The sequence below is a fragment of the Epinephelus fuscoguttatus genome, linkage group LG15 (genome assembly GCF_011397635.1).
Source record: "Epinephelus fuscoguttatus linkage group LG15, E.fuscoguttatus.final_Chr_v1".
NCBI classification, from domain to species: domain Eukaryota; kingdom Metazoa; phylum Chordata; class Actinopteri; order Perciformes; family Serranidae; genus Epinephelus; species Epinephelus fuscoguttatus.
In genome coordinates, this window is record NC_064766.1 from 42,465,100 (window position 1) to 42,492,115 (window position 27,016).

Genomic DNA, 27,016 nt, shown 5'->3' on the forward strand with positions numbered 1-27,016 from the left:
AGTTCTCCTGCCTCGTTAAAGAACTCGCTGCTCTGCTCAAGAACCTGGTGAGTCAGGCGATCGATCAATCAATCAGTCAATCAGCTGAGAGTGTTTGAATGAGGTCAAATCAGTGTGTGTGTTTTCAGCTGCAGAGTTTGAGTCATAACGTCGTCTTCACTCTGGACTCGCTGTTAAAAGGCGACCTGAGAGGAGTCAAAGGGGTGAGCGGCCGGCCTGTCTCCACTCCTCTTTATTACATCTGATTATTTTAAAATGAGATAAAATGTCAAATGTATCTTCAGGTGAAACTTTGTTTACTTCACTGTCACTTTGTTTTTTCTGTTTCAGGATCTGAAGAAACCGTTTGATAAAGCCTGGAGGGACTACGAGACGAAGTTGTGAGTTGGTTTAAATCTGACTTTAACCTCCTGAGACCTGAGGAGTCCTCACATGAGGACGTCACATGAGGACGTCACATTCTGGGTTTACTGGACCTTATACTTCATCCTGCTTCACTCAGGCCTGTTGTCCTCGATCGTGGACACTTTCTGTCCCATCTAGTGGCAGTGACACCACAACACACTAATCCATGTAAAAACAAGATAACCACCATCTCTGCTGAGTCAGACTGCGGCCGACCTGGAGACAGACATGGACAAAACCTGATCGCATGTTAGGGTCCAAACTTAATTTATGATTAATAAAGTTTGTAGTTTGATATGACGACAAATTTGATCAGTGTTAGCAACAATAACAAGACGCTGTTAATTAGGTAGAACTCGTTTGAGAACATGGGACTTTATTATGTCCTCACATGAGGACATCGTTTTTTTCTAAATCTACTTCCTGTTAAAAGACAGTGTTTAGTCTTTTGACACTGATCAGGTCGAACTGAGACCTTACAAATACAAGCCGAACAGGAAGTGGAGTGTCAGGAGGCTGTGACAGGTGTAGCAGGTGTGTGTTCCCCTCACCTGTAGTAAAGGTGACAGGATGAGACGGCTGCAGTGAATGAAAACATGAATGTAAAATTAAGGAGGAGCTCAAATGGAGCCCTGAGGGACGCCAGCAGCTCTCAGATAACGATGGTACAATGTAGATAAAACATTTGTCAGTTTTTTACACCATGAGCCCGCTCTCTGTCTCTGTGGGACATAAACAGGATATGATGTAATGTTAATGTGCAGAACTGATGATGTCATGTCAACTGGTGATGCTATCCACAAAGGGGTGATGCTGTTTACTGCTGGTGATGACCAGGTGTTCATAGTGATCAAACCATGTAGCTACAACTTCCTGCTCTGTCAGGTGATGTCACTGGACCCAGAAAGTTTTTGTCCCATTGACTCACATCATGAAAGAGACGTCTGTGGACACATTTATCCACGAGGCATCTCTCCTCACTGTCAGGATTTAATCCACCTGGTCCGATAACGTTTGGGACGTTTAAGTCTCAGGATTATTTTATTCCGAGAATGAAGATGTAAAGATCAACGAGATGTAATTTCTTTATCTCGACCATTTGTCTTTCATGGTTTTAAATCTAGTTGTTAAACTGACAAGAGTGAGATGTCGTGGTTCTGTTCGCTGCAGAGCTCTGAGTCAGTCTCAGGTGAAGTCACTGATAGAGGCTGTTACCTGAGGACGTGACGAACAGGTGTGACTGACAGCTTTTTATTGTCTGTTTTTCAGCACGAAGATCGAGAAGGAGAAGAGAGAGCACGCCAAACAACACGGGATGATCCGGACAGAAATCACCGGAGCTGAGATTGCTGAGGAGATGGAGAAAGAGAGGAGACTGTTCCAGCTGCAGATGTGTGAGGTACACAGAGGCCCAATTCCAATCCGATCCCTTACAGACTCACTGACTTAGAGGTGCGTTCATGTGAAGTGCGTGAGTGTGTGAGGGCTGTCCCACTGTCAAATCGTCAAGTCAGTGAGTCAGTGAGTGAGCCCTTTATGCCCCCTTACCGTAGGTCAGCATCGATGCGGACTTACAGTAAGGAAATTACCCACAGTTCATAGCGTTGTGACGTCAAATACAGGGGTTGCCCTCGGAACACCGGAAGTGTTATAAAAACCTGTAAACAAATAAACACGGTCAGCAGATCTGCAAACAGTAATGATATAGATATAGATATAGATATAGATATATAAGATAGATATCACTGTATCACTTACAACACTTTTGATGCTAGTTTAGAAAAAACATGCATATGGTAAAAACACAGTAAATTCATTATTCCAAACTTACCTCTGGCCCATTTTGCAACACAAGTGCTTGGATAAGGACTGACTGATCAGGGAGTCTATCCCTCACACGCCTTGTGCGTGCTGACAATAGCCGATAAATGATCACGCCCAGAGCCGCCAGTGTCAACAACATTTTGTAGAGAGGGGGATAAGTGCTGGAGCCTTTCAGACTCTCACACTCAATTACTTACAGCTGACGTCAGTTAAGTCAGTGAGGGTTCAGGGCTCGAGTCTTTAGGGGCCGGATTGGAATTGGGCCAGAGTCCTGACAGCAGCAGCGATGGCGCCACCCTCAGGCTGCAGGTGTGACTAACAGCTGAGTGTCTTTGTGTCCAACAGTATCTGATCAAAGTCAACGAGATTAAAACCAAGAAGGGGGTGGACCTGCTGCAGAACCTCATCAAGTATTACCACGCTCAGTGCAAGTAAGAACCATCACTTCAGCCTCAGCTGTACGTCTGCACTTTATTTTGAAAAGTCTCTGAACCTCGTGTGATGACTTCCTGTCGACAGTTTTTTTCAGGATGGGTTGAAAACAGTTGATAAACTGAAGCAGTACATCGAGAAACTGGCAGCCGACCTGTTCAATGTAAGAGCCTCGTATGTCCTGTTCTGACTAATCAGCTCAGGTGAGCTCTCAGGTGAGCCCACAGTGAGCTCTCAGGTGAGCTCTCAGGTGAGCCCACAGTGAGCTCTCAGGTGAGCTCTCAGGTGAGCCCACAGTGAGCTCTCAGGTGAGCCCACAGTGAGCTCTCAGGTGAGCTCTCAGGTGAGCTCTCAGGTGAGCCCACAGTGAGCTCTCAGGTGAGCTCTCAGGTGAGCCCACAGTGAGCTCTCAGGTGAGCTCTCAGGTGAGCTCTCAGGTGAGCCCACAGTGAGCTCTCAGGTGTGACCTGTCTCCACAGATCAAACAGAGTCAGGATGAGGAGAAGAAGCAGCTGACGGCTCTCAGAGATCTCATCAAGAGCTCCTTACAGCTGGACCAGAGGGAGGTACAACACCTGGGAGGGTGGGGGTGATGAGGTCACACAGCTGGACGCCAACATCGCTAGATGCTGATATTTGGTTGAATTTAGGTTGTGATGTCAGTAGGGATGGTTGAATACATTAGGGATGAAAATTAAAGCAACAACAGATGTAAAAACACACAGAGACAATTTGACATTTGATTTTAACAATTTTTTCAATCTTTTCCAATTCCTCGTTTTATTTAACGGAAGTGATCAGTGTAAGAGCGCTTGTCCTTTAAACGCAATTAAAAAAAAAGCTAACAAAATAAAAGAGGCCTGGTACATTCAGGCCCGTCAGTTTGTAGAACAGTTTTGAACAGTTAGAACAAGAGGCTGCACTGCAACGTGCAAATCACTCCTTCTTGTGGCTGCCTGTGCTTTCCCTGTCCTTGTGGCTGCAACTTGCGCTCTCTTCATCTAGTTCATTGCCAATTTAAAAACTACAACACCCATAATTCACGTAGGAACTGCTGCAGCCAATGTGCAGCCGGCGGGAGCTGCAGGACGACTCATCCACCATGATCAGTGTTTAATGTTTCATCAGGCGGTAACTCCTCCAGACTCTGCTCTGGTGTCATTTTTGGGACTATCAGGGCAGGATTCGTAATTTGGGACAACTGCTTGGATTTCGGGACTGTCCCGAATTTTTCAGGACATCTGGTCACCCGAGACGTCAGGTGACCAAATTTCAATGCCAAGACGTCTAATACCAACGTCAGTGTGACGTAGGGTAACAACATTTAGTTGTGAGGTATCAAAATCAAAACCCAACGACAGTATAACGTCCACATAACGTGAAATTCTAATGTTGTCATTTAAAATATGGGTCTGGGTGGAGTTTAGTTAAACTGAGTATAATGGGGTTTAATGGAGCTGGGAGGGACTTAAAATGGTGGAGTGGGGTTTATCAGCACACCTGTACAGAGCTGATAGGCTGATGCAATGAGGCGGGGTTTAACCACAGACTGTATAGATAATAGACCCAGCCACCGTAACGTGGACTCCTCAGCAGTGAGCATATTTCAGTGAGAGGGTGGAGCGTATTTTATTGAATGTTTATCTGTACAGAGACATGTAGCAGACATAAATGCCACACCACAGCATTTATAGCCTGAGCTAATGTGCAGTGCTCGTCCCTCGCTGGGCCTTAAGATACAAAAGACTCAGCAAAACACACGTGACAGTTTAGAGTCACATCAGTAACAGCAGAGACAGAACAAGACACAAACTGCAACACAGAATTAGCACCACAGAATAGGAAGCACCAAATTATTTATGACTGCATCACTGATTCTTATTCAAAAAGTGTTTCAGTTTGAGTTTAAAGTGATCGAAATCAGGATCCAGTTTAAATTCTGAAGGTAAAGAATTCCGCAGGCAGAATTGTCCAAATGTGGATTTACACAGGTGAACCTGACAGTTCCTGAGCCTGAAGCTCTGAGTGGACCCACGAGGTCACTGAGCACCTGGGGAGCTAGGCGTTTATGGATGAGTTTGAAATTAATGAAATCATCAAAACTCAGGATGTTTAGTTTCTGAAGAACGTGGCAATGATGTGCTCTTATTGGTTTTCTGTCCAAAATTTTAATTGCCCAATTATATCTCATCATAAGAGGCTTAATTTTTGTAGATGCTGCTTGTGACCAAGAGATTACACAGTAAGCTTAGCCTGATGCTAGCTGCTAGCTTTGTTAGCATGGTGCATTTACAGCTATGGTAAACTTTGATAATGCTAATGCTGATTTTGGCTAACTTAAAACAGACTTGAAAACAAAACGTGTCTGACACCTGACTTCTTCGAGGGTGTCTTTGTCCAATTATTTTCTGCTGTAAACATGTAACATGGCTGTCTGTGGGGACTGACACCCTCTGGTGGACATTAGAGGAACTGCTGTGTCGTCTGGAGGTCGCTCCTCAGACCTGGAGCGAGCTGATAGGCTGTGCTGTGGAGGGCGGGGTCAGGGCTGTGGTCTAATGTGATACACCTGACAGTTCTAAAAAAAACTGATAACATGATGAAGTGTATGTTTGAGTATGAACAGCTCACCTGTACCTGCCTCACTCAGCCAGTGACCTTTGACCTCTGTCTCTGTCTCTCTGTCGCCCTCTGACTGAAGTCCAGGAGAGTAAGTCAATCATTAGATATAATAATTAACCATCTGTTAATGACGCACGTCCCTGCTGACAGACAGACTGTTTCCTGTAGTATTTATACACATCCTGTTTGTTTGTTTGTTTGTTTGTGTGTTTGTCAGGACTCTCAGAGTAAACAGGGTGGGTACAGTATGCACCAGCTGCAGGGAAACAAGGAGTTTGGCAGTGAGAAGAGAGGATACCTGCTGAAGAAGAGTGACGGGTACGACTGTCTGATTATTCACCTGCACAGGGGTCAGCAGGATGTTCGACATGTGTGGACTGTAACAAAGCCCCTGTGGGCCCCTGTGGGCCCCTGTAGGCCCCTGTGGGCCCCTGTGGGCCCCTGTAGGCCCCTGTGGGCCCCTGTAGGCTCCTGTGGGCCCCTGTGGGCCCCTGTAGGCCCCTGTGGGCCCCTGTGCGCCCCTGTGGGCCCCTGTAGGCCCCTGTGCGCCCCTGTGGGCCCCTGTAGGCTCCTGTGGGCCCCTGTGGGCCCCTGTGGGCCCCTGTAGGCTCCTGTGGGCCCCTGTAGGCCCCTGTGCGCCCCTGTGGGCTCCTGTAGACTCCTGTGGGCCCCTGTACGCTCCTGTAGGCTCCTGTGGGCCCCTGTACGCTCCTGTGGGCCCCTGTTGGCTCCTGTGAGCCCCTGTTGGCTCCTGTGGGGCCCTGTTGGCTCCTGTGGGCCCCTGTACGCTCCTGTGGGCCCCTGTTGGCTCCTGTGAGCCCCTGTTGGCTCCTGTGGGGCCCTGTTGGCTCCTGTGGGCCCCTGTACGCTCCTGTGGGCCTCTGTAGGCTCCTGTGGGCCCCTGTACGCTCCTGTGGGCCCCTGGAGGCTCCTGTAGACTCCTGTGGGCCCCTGTACGCTCCTGTAGGCTCCTGTGGGCCCCTGTACGCTCCTGTAGGCCCCTGTAGGCTCCTGTGGGCCCCTGTAGGCTCCTGTGGGCCCCTGTACGCTCCTGTGGGCCCCTGTAGGCTCCTGTGGGCCCCTGTTGGCTCCTGTGGGCCCCTGTTGGCTCCTGTAGGCCCCTGTACGCTCCTGTAGGCCCCTGTACGCTCCTGTGGGCCCCTGTAGGCTCCTGTGGGCCCCTGTACGCCCCTGTAGGCTCCTGTAGGCCCCTGTAGGCTCCTGTGGGCCCCTGTTGGCTCCTGTGGGCCCCTGTAGGATCCTGTGGGCCCCTGTACGCTCCTGTGGGCCCCTGTAGGCTCCTGTGGGCCCCTGTAGGCTCCTGTAGGCCCCTGTAGGCTCCTGTAGGCCCCTCTAGGCTCCTGTGGGCCCCTGTTGGCTCCTGTGGGCCCCTGTTGGCTCCTGTGGGCCCCTGTAGGCTCCTGTGGGCCCCTGTAGGCTCCTGTGGGCCCCTGTACGCTCCTGTGGGCCCCTGTAGGCTCCTGTGGGCCCCTGTTGGCTCCTGTGGGCCCCTGTTGGCTCCTGTGGGCCCCTGTAGGCCCCTGTACGCTCCTGTGGGCCCCTGTTGGCTCCTGTGAGCCCCTGTTGGCTCCTGTGGGCCCCTGTTGGCTCCTGTAGGCCCCTGTACGCTCCTGTAGGCCCCTGTACGCTCCTGTGGGCCCCTGTAGGCTCCTGTGGGCCCCTGTATGCCCCTGTAGGCTCCTGTAGGCCCCTGTAGGCTCCTGTGGGCCCCTGTTGGCTCCTGTGGGCCCCTGTAGGATCCTGTGGGCCCCTGTACGCTCCTGTGGGCCCCTGTAGGCTCCTGTGGGCCCCTGTAGGCTCCTGTAGGCTCCTGTAGGCCCCTCTAGGCTCCTGTGGGCCCCTGTTGGCTCCTGTGGGCCCCTGTAGGATCCTGTGGGCCCCTGTACGCTCCTGTGGGCCCCTGTAGGCTCCTGTAGGCCCCTCTAGGCTCCTGTGGGCCCCTGTTGGCTCCTGTGGGCCCCTGTTGGCTCCTGTGGGCCCCTGTAGGCTCCTGTGGGCCCCTGTTGGCTCCTGTGGGCCCCTGTAGGCTCCTGTGGGCCCCTCTAGGCTCCTGTGGGCCCCTGTAGGTTTTGTTTCAGTCACACTCTGGTGACAAGTTTTCAGTCTGAAGCTTCAGTGTGTTTGTGTGTCCATCAGGCTGAGGAAGGTCTGGCAGAGGAGGAAATGTTCAGTGAAGAGCGGCTTCCTCACCATTGCTCATGCTACAGTAAGTACCACGTCTCCCATCATGCATTGCACCTATCAGCATCAGGACACAGCACCAGTGTTCAGTTTTAGCAGGCTGATAAACTAAAGATATCTCAGATTAATTTTCTCTGCGGTCACGTAGAGAACAATGTGTTTACAAATGGTCAACAGAGAGAACAACGACAAATCTGTACGTTACTCAACAAATCTGTACGTTACTTCAAAAAACTGTACGTTATTCGACAAATCTGTACGTTACTTAACAAATCTGTACTTTACTTAACAAATCTGTACGTTACTCCACAAATCTGTACGTTACTCAACAAATCTGTACGTTACTCCACAAATCTGTACGTTACTCCACAAATCTGTATGTTACTTAACAAATCTGTACGTTACTCCACAAATCTGTATGTTACTCCACAAATCTGTATGTTACTTAACAAATCTGTACGTTACTCCACAAATCTGTACGTTACTCCACAAATCTGTACGTTACTCCACAAATCTGTACGTTACTCCACAAATCTGTACGTTACTCCACAAATCTGTATGTTACTTAACAAATCTGTACGTTACTCCACAAATCTGTATGTTACTCAACAAATCTGTACGTTACTCCACAAATCTGTATGTTACTTAACAAATCTGTACGTTACTCCACAAATCTGTATGTTACTCAACAAATCTGTACGTTACTCCACAAATCTGTATGTTACTCCACAAATCTGTATGTTACTTAACAAATCTGTACGTTACTCCACAAATCTGTATGTTACTCAACAAATCTGTACGTTACTCCACAAATCTGTATGTTACTCAACAAATCTGTACGTTACTCCACAAATCTGTATGTTACTTAACAAATCTGTACGTTACTCCACAAATCTGTACGTTACTCAACAAATCTGTACGTTACTCCACAAATCTGTACGTTACTCAACAAATCTGTACGTTACTCCACAAATCTGTATGTTACTTAACAAATCTGTACGTTACTCCACAAATCTGTATGTTACTTCAAAAAACTGTACGTTATTCGACAAATCTGTACGTTACTCCACAAATCTGTACGTTACTCAACAAATCTGTACGTTACTCCACAAATCTGTACGTTACTTAACAAATCTGTACGTTACTCCACAAATCTGTATGTTACTTCAAAAAACTGTACGTTATTCGACAAATCTGTACTTTACTTAACAAATCTGTACGTTATTCGACAAATCTGTACTTTACTTAACAAATCTGTACGTTCCTCCACAAATCTAATATGTTACTTCAAAAAACTGTACGTTATTCGACAAATCTGTACTTTACTTAACAAATCTGTACGTTCCTCCACAAATCTGTATGTTATTTCACAAATCTGTACGTTATTCGACAAATCTGTACGTTACTCCACAAATCTGTACGTTACTTCACAAATCTGTACGTTACTCCACAAATCTGTACGTTATTTGACAAATCTGTACGTTCCTCCACAAATCTGTACGTTACTCTGTGACGTCATGTTAAATGAAAACACACAGCCTGCACTATAGTTCATATTTACAGACACAAAGTAAGATTTGAATTGAAATAATATAAAATAAAGTTGTCTCTCTGTCAGCTGATCGCTCTGACTGAAGCGGTGTGTTATTAAAGGACCAGTCCGTATTTTATTGAGGACTCAGTGACGATAACAGACTGAGGATGAATCAGAGCTGAAGACAGGAAACTCTCTGTCTGTCTGTCCGTCTGCTGATGCTGAGTCACATGATTAAATATTCAGCAGCTGATGTGGAGTCAGATTTCAGTGTCTCCTCTCAGCGTCCATCTAAACTGAACTCTTCAGGTTAAATTCTGATTCTGTTTACAGCTGCAGTGAGTCGAGTCAGATGGACAGAAACGTGAGACATCTGGTTTATTGACTGAAATCACCTGAAGATAAAAACTGTTTTGATTTTTATCAAAATCAATGCTCGTATAAATTTTTTTTTAAAACACAGTAAAACCAGTTAGAACAAGGAGACTGGTTCACTGCTGATGTGCTGTAAGATGACAAAGTCTGATGTTTAAAGGACTGACGGTTTATCCGTCTGTCTGTCTGTCTGTCTGTCCATGTGTCTGTCTGTCTGTCCATGTGTCTGTCAGGCTAACAGACAGCCTGTCAGACTGAACCTGCTCACCTGTCAGGTGAAACCCAGCGCAGAGGACAAGAAGTGCTTCGACCTGATCTCCCGTAGGTCTCGCTGACGATGATGATGGTGATGATGATGATGGTGATGATGATGATGGTGATGGTGATGATGATGACGATGATGATGATGATGATGGTGATGATGATGACGATGATGGTGATGATGATGATGGTGATGATGATGATGTCCTGTCCTGCAGATAATCGGACGTACCACTTTCAGGCTGAAGACGAGGCAGAGTTTGTCAGGTGAGACTGTGAAACATCTGAACATCTTCATCACCTGTGACACATCTGAGACTGTGTGTGTGTGTGTGTGTGTGTGTGTGTGTGTGTGTGTGTGCGCTGCAGTTGGGTGTCTGTGTTGACCAACAGTAAGGAGGAGGCCCTGAATGTGGCGTTTCAGGGCGGAGGTCAGAGCTCAGTGTGGAGTGTGGAGGAGGAGGAGCTTACCAAGAGCATCATTGACGAGGTGCTGCGGTCGCCAGGCAACGACATCTGCTGCGACTGTGGAGCTTCAGGTTGGTGTGTGTGTGTGTGTGTGTGGTCAGAGCCATGCTGGTGATGATGTCACCTGACGAACTTGTTGGTTGTTTAGATCCTCGCTGGATCTCCACTAACCTCGGTGTCCTGACCTGCATCGAATGTTCAGGGATTCACAGAGAGATGGGAGTCCATGTGTCCAGAATCCAGAGTCTGGAACTGGATAAACTGGGAACGTCTGAGCTGCTGGTAACCTCAGCTGTCTGTCTGTCTGTCTGTGTGTCTGTCTGTCTGTCTGTCTCTCTCTCTCTGTCCTTTCTGCATACATGACTACAATGGGTCGTGTGCTGATGACATCATAGGCGATAGAAACATGGGGCTGTGATTGGCAGCAGAGCCTCTTCACACACATCAAGTGTAAATAAACCCAATCAGTTGAGTCAGTCAGGCTCCAGAGAGAGAGACACGGGTCGTGACGCCTTCGCTACGATGAGGAAGTGAAAATGATGTGTGTCCTTCACAGCTGCCAGCCTCTGTGTGGACAGTCAGTTCATTACTTAACATTCATTAGAATTAACTTCTTGGCTTTGAACATCTCATGTTATTGTTGAGATCAACTGATATTAGCTAGCTGGCTAACGTTAGCTAGCTGGCTAACGTTAGCCATCTAACCTGTGATGAAGTGCGTTCCACAGACGTAACGCAGGTGTAGGGTCGAGTTCATAACTTTCACCTAACAGGGGGCGTGGCCATTGTGACGGCAGTGAGTGACGTTGCGTTGAAGTCATGTATCCCATCTCTTTGTTTACTCTCCTTACTTCCTGTCAGCTTGCCAGAAATGTTGGGAACTGTAGTTTTAATGACATCATGGAGGCCGGCCTATCATCTCTGTCCCTGAAGCCGACGGCGTCCAGCGACATGTGAGTGTCTGTATCAGTGAACGTGTCTCCGCCCAGGGAGGAGGCGACGTCTCGTGTCTCACCTGTTTCACCTGCTGCTCTCTGCAGGATGGTCAGGAAGGAGTTCATCAACGCCAAATACATCGACCGCAAGTTCGTCAGGCGCACCGTCTCCATGGTGACCAGCAGGCTGAACGAGGTGTACGAAGCGGTGCGATCCAGAGACCTGCTGTCAATCATCCAGCTGTATGCTGAGGGGGTGGAGCTTCTGCAGCCCTTACCTGAACCAGGGAAGGTGTGTTAAACATGAACCCTGTCGGTCGTCACCTCCACCTGAACGTTTCGCTGCGTTCACAGACGGTAACAGTACAACCTTCATTATCACCGAGTCGCTGTTCAAGTGTTCGTTAACGTAGTGATGTCATCATCATCTTCCTGCCAGAAAGCAGCTGGACTGAGCGTTAGCTGAAGTCTGAATTAGATCATGAGATATTTATATTTCTGATCCGTCATGTTTCACCACCACATGTCGTCTGAACGTAAAGCTAGCATAGCTTCAGCTAACTGAACACAGCTGGAAACAAAACATCTTCAGTTGGAAGCTTCATGCCAGCAGCATGATGTCATGTTCACACTAGGAGCAGTGGAAACTGGAGACATGAAGCTACAAACTGACGCGCAACAAATCAGAGCTCAACTGTCTTCAGCGCTCCAATGATGCAGCGAAGCATCGGCCAATCAGATGTCTTTGTTTCCAGCTGTGGTTATTCAGCTCAGTTAGCTGAAGCTATGCTAGCTTTCTGTGCACACAGGGACAGAACATGGCGGCAAAATGTGGCGTTGAAATGAGGAGATATTTTCCTGATGAAATAAAAACCTTTAATCGAGGTGATTTGTGGCGGCAAGCAGGAGCATGTGACACGTGACGAGCCTGTGACATCATAACTACGTTAACAAGTGACTGAGCAACACTTCAACAGCGACACTGATGATGCAGCTGGTCACACTGCTGCTGTGTCACAGTGTGAGCGCAGTGTTAGACGTGTCAGTCAGAGGTCAGAGGTCAGCGGGTGGTTCCTCTGTGTTTGTCTGTGACCGGGAGGATTCAGGAGGAAGTAGCTGCTCTCAGCTTCCTGTGGAAAAGAGACGGCGCTGAAACTGTGTCTGAGACCTCCTCTCCCTCCTCTTCCTCCTCTTCCTCCTCTCCTCCTCTTCTTCCTGCCTCTCACTATAATCAGACCGTGGCGAGGCAGCAACAGCCAATCAGAGGTGAGGACGCAGCTGTCTGTCATGTGCGTCACAGCTGATCCAGTTTCTCTCCTCAGAAGTTTTCACAAACGTATTTTACTGTGAAAGGAGAGCGTCCATCGGGCCGGAGGGCAGAGCTTCGTTGAACTGTCTCCAACATGGCAGCCAGGTCACAAACAGCTAAACATTAAAATGTGTTTGTGACTCAGAGAAACTGGAAATGCAGGAACAGAACCTTTTTTCAGATTCCATTCTCCACGTCGGCGCCAGCCACAGATGGGGCGTTACGTCCGTCCTGTGATATAAACATATTTAACATATTTGAAACAATCAGCCAAAAACGATGAATAAACAAAATTTTTCCAGAATATTTTGGAAAGTCCAGACCTCTGAGTATTTGATCAGCTGCGTCACACTCCTCTGCTCTGAATGGTTGTTTTCAGTCACATGTAGCGAGGACATTAGAAAAGACACACACACACACACACACACACACACACACACACACACACACACACACACACACAGGTCGGCTGAGTTCGGTTTGATGTTTTGTGGTTTTGTGTTCAGGAATCAGGAGAGACGGCGTTACATCACTGTGTGCAGACAGCTGACCCCTCCTCCCTCCACCTGGTCGACTTCTTGGTTCAAAACAGGTATGAAACTGTGTGTGTGTGTGTGTGTGTGTGTGCAGCATAACGACTGGAGACAGGAGGAAACTGTTAGTCTATCATGTCTCTCCATGTTGTAAACTCTGGGGGCGGGGCCTCTAAATCCAGAACATATCAGGGCGGGATCATTAAATGTCGGCCACATTTGTCAACAGCAGATCGCGCACACGCCATGACATGAGAACGTTTCATGACTGAACTCTGCCGTTAGACTGATAAATGAGGACCAGTGTGTGTGTTAATGTGTCTGTCTGTCTGTCTGTCTGTCTGCAGTGGTAACCTGGATGGACAGACGGATGGAGGAAACACAGCTCTGCATTACTGCTGTCTGTACAACAAGTCAGAGTGTGTGAAGCTGCTGTTGAGAGGAAAACCTGACATCACCATCAGTGAGTACTCTCACTTCTCCAAGTCCAGGACTGTTAGACTAGCTTAGCACAAAGACTGGAGGCAGGGGGAAACTGTTAACAAACTTCCTGTGTCTCGTGTCTTCTCAGCCAATCAGAATGGAGAGACAGCTCTGGACATCGCCCAAAGACTGAAGAACTCTCAGTGTGAAGAACTGGTAGGAAACATGACTTGAACCAATCAACAACATGTAAACATGTGCTGGCCAATCAGATGAGAATTCCCCATTTTGTAATTGGTTGGTCCACAGATATTGGTAAAAAAAAAAATCTGTCCATGTGACCTTCATTTTACAAAATATCTCTGTCGACGCCAGAACATGAAACTGACTCCAGAGCACAGTGGCATTAGCGGTCTCCAGCAGTCCACCTCGTCTCAAAGACTGTGAAGACGTTAATGTTAGCTTTTTAAAACTTGTCAGGAGATCTCCTCACCGCTGACTCCTGTTCAGTGTAAGGACGAAGGAGCTCACTCAGACATACGAGAACATTTTCTCCCACTCCTCACTGACAACATACTCTGGAAAGTGTCCCACCATCTGCTGGTTCCACCGGTCTTGATCCAAAACCCTCGGTTCTGGTGAACTTTAAACCGCTGAGGTGGAGCAGAAGCATCCGGCGCAGCAGACACCTCTGTTTGATCATTCATTAAATAAAGCTGCAGTGATCGGACCAAACAGTGACACAACATTAGTGAACCAGTTGTCTGCTGTTTCCAGAGTGTGATGATTACAGAGAGGAACCATGGACGTGATCCATTTAGAAAAATCGGCACCTGAGAAGGCGTTTTCAGGAATTTCTATTTTGAGTGACCCAAAGTTCTGTTTGTCTGGACGACGACAGGACCCCCCCCCCCCCTCCCCCAGCTGACTTCTCTGTTCTGTCTGTTATGATCTGTATAACAAACATGATGTAATCATCACTTGTAGTGTGCTGATGTCACGGGAGCGCTGGTCATAGCTGTGGCCAGAAGCATGATGTTTTTGCGTTGTCCATCCATATTTCCCATTCTGGTGTACATGATATCTGGACATGTTCTTCCCGTGTCAGCGTGGGTTTCCTCCAGGTGCTCTGACATGTTCTCCCCGTGTCAGCGTGGGTTTCCTCCAGGTGCTCCGACATGTTCTTCCCGTGTCAGCGTGGGTTTCCTCCAGGTGCCCCGACATGTTCTCCCCGTGTCAGCGTGGGTTTCCTCCAGGTGCTCCCACATGTTCTCCCCGTGTCAGCGTGGGTTTCCTCCAGGTGCTCTGACATGTTCTCCCTGTGTCAGCGTGGGTTTCCTCCAGGTGCTCTGACATGTTCTACCTGTGTCAGCGTGGGTTTCCTCCAGGTGCTCTGACATGTTCTTCCCGTGTCAGCGTGGGTTTCCTCCAGGTGCTCTGACATGTTCTCCCCGTGTCAGCGTGGGTTTCCTCCAGGTGCTCTGACATGTTCTCCCTGTGTCAGCGTGGGTTTCCTCCAGGTGCTCTGACATGTTCTCCCTGTGTCAGCGTGGGTTTCCTCCAGGTGCTCCCACATGTTCTCCCGTGTCCGCCTGGGGGTCCTCCAGATGCTCCGACATGTTCTCCCTTGTCAGTGTGGGTTTCCTCCAGGTGCTCTGACATGTTCTCCCTGTGTCAGCGTGGGTTTCCTCCAGATGCTCCGACATGTTCTCCCTGTGTCAGCGTGGGTTTCCTCCAGGTGCTCCGACATGTTCTCCCCGTGTCAGCGTGGGTTTCCCCCAGGTGCTCCGACATGTTCTCCCCGTGTCAGCGCGGGTTTCCTCCAGGTGCTCTGACATGTTCTCCCCGTGTCAGCGCGGGTTTCCTCCAGGTGCTCCCACATGTTCTCCCCGTGTCAGCGTGGGTTTCCTCCAGATGCTCCGACATGTTCTCCCTGTGTCAGCGTGGGTTTCCTCCAGGTGCTCTGACATGTTCTCCCTGTGTCAGCGTGGGTTTCCTCCAGGTGCTCTGACATGTTCTCCCTGTGTCAGCGTGGGTTTCCTCCAGGTGCTCTGACATGTTCTACCCGTGTCAGCGTGGGTTTCCTCCAGGTGCTCTGACATGTTCTCCCTGTGTCAGCGTGGGTTTCCTCCAAGTGCTCTGACATGTTCTTCCCGTGTCAGCGTGGGTTTCCTCCAGGTGCTCTGACATGTTCTCCCCGTGTCAGCGTGGGTTTCCTCCAGGTGCTCTGACATGTTCTCCCCGTGTCAGCGTGGGTTTCCTCCAGATGCTCCGACATGTTCTCCCTGTGTCAGCGTGGGTTTCCTCCAAGTGCTCTGACATGTTCTCCCCGTGTCAGCGTGGGTTTCCTCCAGGTGCTCTGACATGTTCTCCCCGTGTCGGCGTGGGTTTCCTCCAGGTGCTCTGACATGTTCTCCCCGTGTCAGCGTGGGTTTCCTCCAGGTGCTCCAGCTTCCTCCCACAGTCCAAAGACATGCAGGTTAATTGGTGACTCTAAATTGTCCGTAGGTGTGAATGTGAGTGTGAATGGTTGTCTGTCTCTATGTGTCAGCCCTGTGATAGTCTGGCGACCTGTCCAGGGTGAACCCTGCCTCTCACCCAGTGTCAGCTGGGATAGGCTCCACCCCCTGTGACCCCTAACAGGATTAGCGGTTACAGAAAATGAATGAATGAATCAAGCTCAAAGGTCAGTGTGACCTCACAAAACAATGTTTTTGTCCATAACTGAAGAATTCATTCACTAATTCTGACCAAACTTGACACAAATGTCTAACAGGATAAAATAATCAAGGTCAAAAGGTCAAGGGTCAGCTTGACTGTGACATCATCATGTTTTCACGTCATATCTCAGGAACAGAAGGGGAGACATTTGGTCAGACATAGACATATATACATAGACGCCGCATCGACTGCCTGAGCGCGTACTCGCCGGCCGCCATCTTGGATGGGTCTCGCTTCGCCTCCACAGTGCATTCACTTCTATTGAAGAAGGAGCTGTATGCACAAGTAAAATAGAATAACTCACTGAATTTTCAACTGATTTTCACACGGTTTGGTTTGTTACAAACGGCACACATGTAGTTATGATACAGGATGCTTTCGTACATTAAAAATGTGGGATTTCATGCTTTAATACTTCCTGCAGATAGCAACAGCATGTTATTTAGGTCACAACACAGTTATTTTATTCACCTCAACCCCAGAGTGGGATGGATATATATATATATATATATATATACTGTATCTGTACTGTATCTGTATATGGGATTTCATGCTTTAATACTTCCTGCAGATAGCAACAGCATGTTATTTAGGTCACAACACAGTGCTTTCATTCACCTCAACCCCAGAGTGGGATATATATATATATACTGTATATAGATATATAGAAATGTATTAATATGTTTTAATAAAGAAAAAGCTCTATTGTTGATTGAGTTTATTTCTCACACACACCCACTCTCTTTTATACCCACAGCCATCAGACCTAATAATTCGTTGTTAAATAGATGATCTTACAGACTTCTTTGAAATTTCCTTTGGGGATTAATAAAGTTCTTTTTATTCTTATTACACTGACTGCTGTGATCCCTCAAAAGTAGTAAAAAAACATTTTCAATATTTACATAAACACTGAAATTAATTTTGGTATTGGTATTATAACTATGAAAATGGGACTGTGGTCAAGATAATTTGAAAAAAGATACAGAAGGATGAGCAGCAGGGGATATTTGCAGCACAGCTGGTGGAAAAGTGAATATGTGCACAAAGGTGTGCTAGGCAAGGCAAGTTTATTTGTATAGCACAATTCAACACAAGGTAATTCAAAGTGCTTTACAGAGACATTAAAAGCAACAAGACACAATTTAAAACAATAAAAACAGTCGATTGAAAAGGGAAACAGAAATTGAGAATGATAGTGATAATAATAAAATACAGTAACATAAAAACAGGCTCAATACATTGAACAGTCAGGATAAGAAAAGAAGTAGAATAATAAAAGGCATAAATCAGCAGTGTGTAGTTAAAAAGTACGGGCAGTAGAATACAGCAGGTAAGTATTTAATCTAAGAGTACGCTTCAGTAAACAATAGTGTTTTTAGCCCTGATTTAAAGGAGCTGACAGTTTGAGCAGACCTCAGATCTACATATTATGCTATACATAATATGCTATACTGTGTTTTGTATTGTGTATATGGTGTTTATACAGTATGTTTAGTACAGGCCAAAAGTTTGGACACACCTTCTCATTCAATGCGTTTTCTTTATTTTCATGACTATTTACATTGTAGATTCTCACTGAAGGCATCAAAACTATGAATGAACACATGTGGAGTTATGTACTTAACAAAAAAAGGTGAAATAACTGAAAACATGTTTTATATTCTAGTTTCTTCAAAATAGCCACCCTTTGCTCTGATTACTGCTTTGCACACTCTTGGCATTCTCTCCATGAGCTTCAAGAGGTAGTCACCTGAAATGGTTTTCCAACAGTCTTGAAGGAGTTCCCAGAGGTGTTTAGCACTTGTTGGCCCCTTTGCCTTCACTCTGCGGTCCAGCTCACCCCAAACCATCTCCATTGGGTTCAGGTCCGGTGACTGTGGAGGCCAGGTCATCTGCCGCAGCACTCCATCACTCTCCTTCTTGGTCAAATAGCCCTTACACAGCCTGGAGGTGTGTTTGGGGTCATTGTCCTGTTGAAAAATAAATGATCTTCCAACTAAACGCAAACCGGATGGGATGGCATGTCGCTGCAGGATGCTGTGGTAGCCATGCTGGTTCAGTGTGCCTTCAATTTTGAATAAATCCCCAACAGTGTCACCAGCAAAACACCCCCACACCATCACACCTCCTCCTCCATGCTTCACAGTGGGAACCAGGCATGTGGAATCCATCCGTTCACCTTTTCTGCGTCTCACAAAGACACGGCGGTTGGAACCAAAGATCTCAAATTTGGACTCATCAGACCAAAGCACAGATTTCCACTGGTCTAATGTCCATTCCTTGTGTTTCTTGGCCCAAACAAATCTCTTCTGCTTGTTGCCTCTCCTTAGCAGTGGTTTCCTAGCAGCTATTTGACCATGAAGGCCTGATTCGAGCAGTCTCCTCTTAACAGTTGTTCTAGAGATGGGTCTGCTGCTAGAACTCTGTGTGGCATTCATCTGGTCTCTGATCTGAGCTGCTGTTAACTTGCGATTTCTGAGGCTGGTGACTTGGATGAACTTATCCTCAGAAGCAGAGGTGACTCTTGGTCTTCCTTTCCTGGGTCGGTCCTCATGTGTGCCAGTTTCGTTGTAGCGCTTGATGGTTTTGCGACTCCACTTGGGGACACATTTAAAGTTTTTGCAATTTTCGGACTGACTGACCTTCATTTCTTAAAGTAATGATGGCCACTGGTTTTTCTTTAGTTAGCTGATTGGTTCTTGCCATAATATGAATTTTAACAGTTGTCCAATAGGGCTGTCGGCTGTGTATTAACCTGACTTCTGCACAACACAACTGATGGTCCCAACCCCATTGATAAAGCAAGAAATTCCACTAATTAACCCTGATAAGGCACACCTGTGAAGTGGAAACCATTTCAGGTGACTACCTCTTGAAGCTCATGGAGAGAATGCCAAGAGTGTGCAAAGCAGTAATCAGAGCAAAGGGTGGCTATTTTGAAGAAACTAGAATATAAAACATGTTTTCAGTTATTTCACCTTTTTTGTTAAGTACATAACTCCACATGTGTTCATTCATAGTTTTGATGCCTTCAGTGAGAATCTACAATGTAAATAGTTATGAAAATAAAGAAAACGCATTGAATGAGAAGGTGTGTCCAAACTTTTGGCCTGTACTGTATATATATATATATATATATATATATATATATATGTATGTATATATATGTATATATATATGTATGTATGTATGTATATATATGTGTATGTATGTATGTATGTATATATGTGTATATATATACATACATATATATGTATATATATATGTATATATATATATATAAATATATATATATACATATATATATATATATATATATATATGTATATATATATATATATATCCATCCCACTCTGGGGTTGAGGTGAATAAAATAACTGTGTTGTGTCCTAAATAACATGCTGTTGCTATCTGCAGGAAGTATTAAAGCATGAAATCCCGTATTTTTAATGCACGAAAGCATCCTGTATCATAACTACATGTGTGCCGTTTGTAACAAACCAAACCGCGTGAAAATCAGTTAAAAATTCAGTGAGTTATTCTATTTTACTTGTGCATACAGATCCTTCTTCAATAGAAGTGAATGCACTGTGGAGGCGAAGCGAGACCCATCCAAGATGGCGGCCGGCGAGGACGTCGGCTCCAATAGGCAGCGGCAGTCAATGCGACGTCTATGTATATACGTCTATGTGGTCAGATACTGAATTGGTGACTCTGGGAGGGGGCTGATTTTACCAATAGAGAAAGACCTTGGTGAAGGAGTGGGCGGAGTCTGCTGTAGATTCTAACAGTGAAGATGTATTTTAGAGCCACTGATATGAAGCTGTTGTGTCACTGAATGGAAGATGAACACTTCCTGTCTGTCTCCCAGCTGGTGGAGGCGGTGTCCGGCAGGTTTAACCCTCACGTTCACGTTGAATACGACTGGAACCTCCAACTGGACGAACTGGACGAGAGCGACGACGAACTGGACAATAAGGTAACACCAAACAAACTGATGAATGACTGATGGTCTGTTGTTTATGACCTCCTGCTTCATGTTCTGGTGCTCCTCCTCCTGCAGCCCAGTCCAGTGAAGAAGGAGCGCTCCCTCCGTCCTCAGAGTTTCTGTCCGTCCTCCAGTCTGTCCTCGCAGGAGAAGCTCTCTCTGCCAGCTTCCTTTGTTCCTCTTCACAGGGACAAGCAGCGTCTCTCCTACGGGGCGTTCGCCGAACCCGTCGACAGCACCTCCGCTGACACGCCTCCGTCCCCAGGGCCTGACACCTCAGGACCTTCACCTGCTGCCAGGAGCCATGGCAGAGGTAAGACAAGGTGGTCTCAAACAAGGGGGGAGGAGCCAGGGGAGAGATTAGGGGAGGAGGAGGCATTGATGTTTTTTGGGTTTGTGTTCCAGCATCCCTTGATGTTAGTGAGCACGTCCTCCTCGTCACTGTGAACCAAAGAACCGTTCAGTGTCATGTTATCTGTACTGTTGGTTCCTCCCCCAGGCCCTGTCACCGGCCCGCCCACCTCCCTGCCCCTCACGTCCCACATCAGTGGAGGAGGAGGAAGCTCCACCCTGAAGAAGAGACCCCCTCCCCCTCCACCTGGACACAAGCGCGCCCTGTCTGACCCTCCCAGCCCAGTCCTGCAGGGAGTCGCAGGTAAAGGTAAGACTGCCTCTGTAGCACAGCACAACCCAAAACCCATCTGACCTCTGACCTCTGAGCACATTGCGTCCAACCAGGAAGTGAGCTGACCCCCCCACTGGGAAACAGGACACCACCTGCCAACAAGTTTGAGAGAATCCAGCAGCAGCAGAGGTATTTATACTTTCTATCCTCAGAGTGGAATACACTCAGATACAAGTCCTATGGTGAAGATGACCTCTGACCTCTCCTCACCTTCTCCAGCACCACCTCCAGTAACACCAAGTCCACACTGGGACCCAGAGTTCTGCCCAAACTACCTCAGAAAGGTGAGACAATGTCTGTTTATATCAGCGGCCACCTGATATCACAGCAGAGGTCGTATCTGTGTGATGTTGCTGCTGGTCTTTAGTCCTGTTTCCATCACAGGGACAGTCTGTCTCTGCGTCTGCTGGTTCTCATGCTAAATGTAGGTCCTGCTCAGAGTCTGATGTTCAGTGTCTGATGTTCAGGGTCTATCTTAATAGTTAGCGATGGCTTCTCCTGCTCTTTCTTGCTAGTTGTGCCAGATGCTCAGTTATGTCTCTGCCTCCTTTAGCGACAGTGGTAACTGTAACAAGTGTAGCTTATTTGCTGTGTTGGAGGCGAGGCTTAGTGAATTAGAAGTGCAGCTCCACACCATGGAAAATCACTCGGTAGCTGCGATTGTTAGCCAGCCCCCTGTAGCTGGCGTGGAGCCACTTAGCATAGCCTCCACTAGCGGTCCCCCGTTAACACCCATTCAGCCGGGAGGCTGGGTAACTGTCCGTGAGAAGCGTAGTACTCCTGCTACAGAGACTGGATCACTTAATTGGCCTAAAAGGTTCTGCACTGAGCTGGTTTAAATCTTATTTATCTGATCATTTTCAGTTTGTTCACGTTCATAATGAATCGTCCTTACGTACCAAAGTTTGTTTTGGAGTTCCGCAAGGTTCTGTGCTCGGACCAATCCTATTTACTCTATATATGCTTCCTTTAGGTAACATCATTAGAAATCACTCTATAAATTTCCATTGTTATGCGGATGATAGTTGTATTTATCGATGAAGCCAGAAGAAAGTAATCAATTAAGTAAACTCCATAACTGCCTTAAAGACATAAAAACTTGGATGAGCACCAATTTCCTGATGTTAAATTCAGACAAAACTGAAGTTATTGTTCTTGGCCCCAAACAACTCAGAGACTCTTTGTCTGATGACATAGTTTCTCTAGATGGCATTGCTCTGGCCTCTAGCACTACTGTAAGAAACCTCGGAGTAACATTTGATCAAGATTTGTCTTTTAATTCTCATTTAAAACAAACCTCACGGACTGCATTTTTTCATCTGCGTAATATTGTGAAAATTAGGCCTATCCTGACCCGAAAAGATGCAGAAAAATTGGTCCACGCTTTTGTTACCTCTAGGCTGGATTACTGTAACTCTCTATTATCAGGTAGCTCTAGTAAGTCCTTAAAAACTCTCCAGCTAATTCAGAATGCAGCAGCACGTGTACTAACAGGAACTAAGAAACGAGATCATATTTCTCCTGTTTTAGCTTCTCTGCACTGGCTCACTCTAAAATCCAGAATTGAATTTAAAATCCTACTGTTAACTTATAAAGCTCTAAATGGTCATATCTTAGAGAGCTCATAGTGCCATATTATCCCACCAGAACACTGCGCTCTGAGAACGCAGGGTTACTCGTGGTCCCTAAAGTCTCCAAAGTAGATCAGGAGCCAGAGCCTTCAGCTATCAGGCTCCTCTCCTGTGGAATCATCTTCCTGTTACGGTCCGGGAGGCAGACACCGTCTCCACATTTAAGACTAGACTTAAGACTTTCCTCTTTGATAAAGCTTATAGTTAGGGCTGGCTCAGGCTTGCCCTGTACCAGCCCCTAGTTAGGCTGACTTAGGCCTAGTCTGCCGGAGGACCCCCCTATAATACACCGGGCACCTTCTCTCCTTCTCTCTCTCTCTCTCTCTCTCTCTCTCTCTCTCTCTCGTATTCTATTACTGCATCTTGCTAACTCGGCCATTCTGGATGTCACTAACTCGGCTTCTTCTCCGGAGCCTTTGTGCTCCACTGTCTCTCAGATTAACTCATATCACAGCGGTGCCTGGACAGCGTGACGTGTGTGGTTGTGCTGCTGCCGTGGTCCTGCCAGATGCCTCCTGCTGCTGCTGCTGCCATCATTAGTCATTAGTCATACTTCCACTGTTATTATACACATATGACTATTGTCACACATGTATACTGCCACATATTAATACATACTTTCAACATATTGTACCACAGTAGCCAGAACTATAACTATAATATTATTACTTTCATTAATGTTGCTGTAAGCTACTGTCATTACCTGCATCTCTCTCTCTCTCTCTCTCTCTCTCTCTCTCTCTCTCTCTCTCTCTCTCTCTCTCTCTCTCTCTCTCTCTGTCTCATTGTGTCATGTGGATTACTGTTAATTTATTATGCTGATCTGTTCTGTACGACATCTATTGCACGTCTGTCCGTCCTGGAAGAGGGATCCCTCCTCAGTTGCTCTTCCTGAGGTTTCTACCGTTTTTTTCCCCGTTAAAGGGTTTTTTGGGGAGTTTTTCCTGATCAGCTGTGAGGGTCATAAGGACAGAGGGATGTCGTATGCTGTAAAGCCCTGTGAGGCAAATTGTGATTTGTGATATTGGGCTTTATAAATAAAATTGAATTGATTCATTCATTCACTGATGTTAATATTCCGTACAGCTTGATTAAGGCCATCATTACTGTGGGAATATGAAGTGCAGATAAAATGGTCTAATTGAATTTGAATTGTTTGATGTGTAATTGCTTTCTGGTAGTCGTCTTTGCTATTGTTTGTCCATCTATAAGGTTGTTTTGTATAGTTCAGTTTACTGGGCTCCGCTGCGTGAGGGTCTGTTACTGTCTTTCTAATGTAGAGTGTAATTTTACTATGGTCAGATAAGGTTGTGAGGGGGCTGACTGTAAATGCTCTCAGACAGAAGGGGTCTAGGTCTGTTATGCTGTAGTCTACTGTGCTGTTGCCAAGAGGAGAGCTGTGTGTGTAATGACCAAAGGAGTCCCCTCGAAGCCGACCGTTAACCATGTACAAGCCCAGTGTTCGACAGAGCTGCAGTAGTTGGTGCCCGCTTTTGTTGACAGTTTTGTCAAAGTTGTTTCGGTGGGGATGTGAAGGATATGAAGGGAGAGGAATGCTGATTTGGCCAGGTATATGTCTGTCTCCCTGTGGAATAATAGAATCTGGTTCTACAACGCCCTCAAGTGGACAGAATCATATCTACTTAACAGAACCCAGTGTGTAAAGGTCCCAACTACCAAACTTGCACTGGTGTCCCACAAGGGTCTGTACTAGGACCACTTCTGTTCAGTCTCTATATAAATGACTTGCCCTTTGTGTGCTCTGACGTGGAGACCCAGCTATATGCTGATGATGCAGTGATTTATGCCCATGGCAGCACAAAACAACATGCTGCCGCAAAACTCACTAATGCACTGTACCACATCACAAACTGGCTAAACCAATCATGCCTTCAACTCAACACAACTAAAACTGTCAGCATGTTTTTCTCTAAAAATCCATCTACCACCTTAGAACCAGTCATAATGCTGTCAGGGAAAAAAAATGCAAGTTGTCTCTGAATATAAATATCTGGGCATCCTGATCGATTCTCGTCTGTCTTTCAAATCCCATGTTAAAAAAGTCCGTCATTGAGCCAAATTTAACTTATCCAACTTCTGTTTTATCAGAAACTCAATGAACACCAACGCAGCCAAATTGTACATGAACATAATGATACTATCACATCTCACATACTAAAACCTCTCGAAGCACTGTACAAACAAACGCTCAAAGTTTTGGATCACAGATCAAATAACTACCACCACTGCCTTATCTTAACAAAGTACAAACTTTTGAACTGGGACAATTCAATCAAGTACACAAACCTTTGTCTTGTTTTTAAGATCATACATAACACTCTCCTCGGGTTGCACCTCTCGTCGCCCAGTTATTGCTTGACCTCTGTGTGATGAAAGTTTGAAGAGGAGGGGGAGCACTGTGTCATACCCATTAGGAAAAGTGCCTTTAGCCACTCAGCATTTTCAGTTAAGCCGTCGCAGGACTGGAATACAGTACCAGTACACATCAGAGAACTCAGTTCATACCATTTGTTCACAAAACAGTTGAAATTATGGCTCATCAACAATCAAACCTGTACACATTAATACTCAACTGCTGCCTCTGTCTGCTCTTTAACAACTGCCTGCCTGCCTTATTCTTTTGCTTATGTCTGTCTTGCTGTTGTTTGTCACAGTCTATGTTTGTTTCTTGTGAATTAGGCTGCTTTGTAATTGTTATTTGTAGAGTCTTGGCTTGCTCTGCTTTTATGTTTGTGTTGCTATGTTTACTTGTTACTATATTTTTATCTTATATCTTAAACTGCATGCAGTGCTATTGTTTTAAACTTCTAACTTTTTTATTACTTAGGCTGCCAACTCAGATCTGGCCAGGGACTGCGGATGAAAACTAGCCTTTTGGCTAATTCCGGTATATTTACAGTTCATTGTTCATTAATATACATTGTCCCTGATAAATAAATAAATAAATAAATAAAATACACCTGTTCTGGCATTAAGGTCTCCACAGATCAGTATGCTTCCCTGGGCCTGGTAGTGACTGATCTCATCTTCAAGAATGGAGAAAATATTTTCATTATAATAAGGGGATTCTGATGGGGGGATATATACTGCACACATGAATATATCTTTATCTGTGGCAACAATTTCTCTTTTAATTTTGAGCCAAATTGAAAATTCACCTTTTTTTATGAATTCAATTGAGTGCACAAGGTTTGCCTTGTACCAAATCAGCATTCCACCTGAATCCCTGCCCTGGCTTATTCCTTTCAGTTTGGTGGATGGGAACACCAACTCTCTGTAGCCCGTGGGACAACCAGTGGAAATGTCTCCTCTGCACCAAGTCTCTTGTAAAACAAATATATCTGCATCTCCTAACTCTGTGGTGAAGTCTGGGGTCTTGCTTTTAAGGCCAAAAGCAGAGGACCTCAGACCCTGTATATTCCAACATGAAATAACAAATGATTTAGATTCCATTTAACTTAGATAACAACAACAATGAAAGAAAACTCAAACTAGTGCTCAATATTCAATGTTAAAATGAGATAAACTCCCAAATCCTTTGTCAATAAATAAATGAAATTCAAAAGAAATTAATTTAAGAATACATTAATCATATGGGTGTCAATCTACTAATATGTAATAATTTACACTTTTAATCAACATAAAAATATTTTTTTTCCTTCTCACTGTGTAAAATAAAAAAAAAGCAATAAGCTCTGTGAGTTGTCTACTCTGGTACCTGACCTATTAGGTGAGAGCAGAGCAGGCTGAGCATCTGTTGGATGTCTCTTAGCTCATTGTGTGGGGGTTTGTGGGTGGGGTCAGGGACTGCGGTGGTGGTGGTGGTGACGGTTGGACCTGTAGCTCTTGTCGTTGCCTGAGCATAGGTCAGTGGGCCAGGTTGTAGATCCTGTTGCTGGGGTTGGGATGAGGGTAGGAGTGGCTCTGGTCTGGTTTGGGGAGGGGGCATGGTGTGGAGGTGGATGAGGATGATCTGGTCTCCATAACGGTTGTCTGGGTGATGGTCCAGTGGGGCGCCTTGTTGGTCCAGTGGGGTGCCTTGTTGGTCCAGTGGGGCGCCTTGTTGGTCCAGTGGGGAACCTTGTTGGTCCAGTGGGGTGCCTTGTTGGTCCAGTGGGGTGCCTTGTTGGTCCAGTGGGGAACCTTGTTGGTCCAGTGGGGTGCCTTGTTGGTCCACTGGGGTGCCTTGTTGGTCCACTGGGGTGCCTTGTTGGTCCAGTGGGGCGCCTTGTTGGTCCAGTGGGGAACCTTGTTGGTCCAGTGGGGAACCTTGTTGGTCCAGTGGGGTGCCTTGTTGGTCCAGTGGGGCGCCTTGTTGATCCAGTGGGGCGCCTTGTTGGTCCAGTGGGGTGCCTTGTTGATCCACTGGGGTGCCTTGTTGGTCCAGTGGGGTGCCTTGTTGGTCCATGGGGGCTGTGGGCCAAGCTGCTCCTTCTGCGGGGTGTGGATTGGTCTCTTTTGAGAGCGACTTCTTTCAGTGTCCGGACGAAGATGGGGACTGTGTGTTTAAATAGATGGACATGGTCGTAGAGGCAGTTGATATCCAGGGTGGGATGGTGGGCCAGGTGGACGTTGGGCCTCAGGACAGTCTCTGGACACACTGCTGTTGATCCTGTGAATGGTGTCAGGGTGGAAGTCTTTCCT

General features: G+C 46.5%; 1 protein-coding gene across 2 annotated transcripts in view; it reads left to right on the forward strand.

Moving 5' to 3' along the window:
* asap1a (ArfGAP with SH3 domain, ankyrin repeat and PH domain 1a) overlaps nt 1-27,016 on the forward strand; it is a 43,820-nt gene that overhangs the window by 7,395 nt on the left and 9,409 nt on the right. Inside the window, exons 3-25 of one of the 2 annotated variants that reach the window (XM_049599272.1) lie at nt 1-47; nt 129-203; nt 331-380; nt 1,675-1,804; nt 2,575-2,660; nt 2,749-2,824; nt 3,141-3,227; nt 5,501-5,601; nt 7,441-7,510; nt 9,628-9,715; nt 9,874-9,922; nt 10,025-10,194; nt 10,272-10,405; nt 10,985-11,076; nt 11,164-11,350; nt 12,874-12,959; nt 13,248-13,363; nt 13,472-13,539; nt 19,919-20,026; nt 20,111-20,348; nt 20,535-20,696; nt 20,774-20,849; nt 20,940-21,004. The exon at nt 1-47 is cut by the window's left edge and continues 84 nt beyond it. In XM_049599272.1, coding sequence (XP_049455229.1) covers nt 1-47; nt 129-203; nt 331-380; nt 1,675-1,804; nt 2,575-2,660; nt 2,749-2,824; nt 3,141-3,227; nt 5,501-5,601; nt 7,441-7,510; nt 9,628-9,715; nt 9,874-9,922; nt 10,025-10,194; nt 10,272-10,405; nt 10,985-11,076; nt 11,164-11,350; nt 12,874-12,959; nt 13,248-13,363; nt 13,472-13,539; nt 19,919-20,026; nt 20,111-20,348; nt 20,535-20,696; nt 20,774-20,849; nt 20,940-21,004 — 2,361 coding nt within the window. The other variant, XM_049599271.1, reaches the window with a different exon arrangement.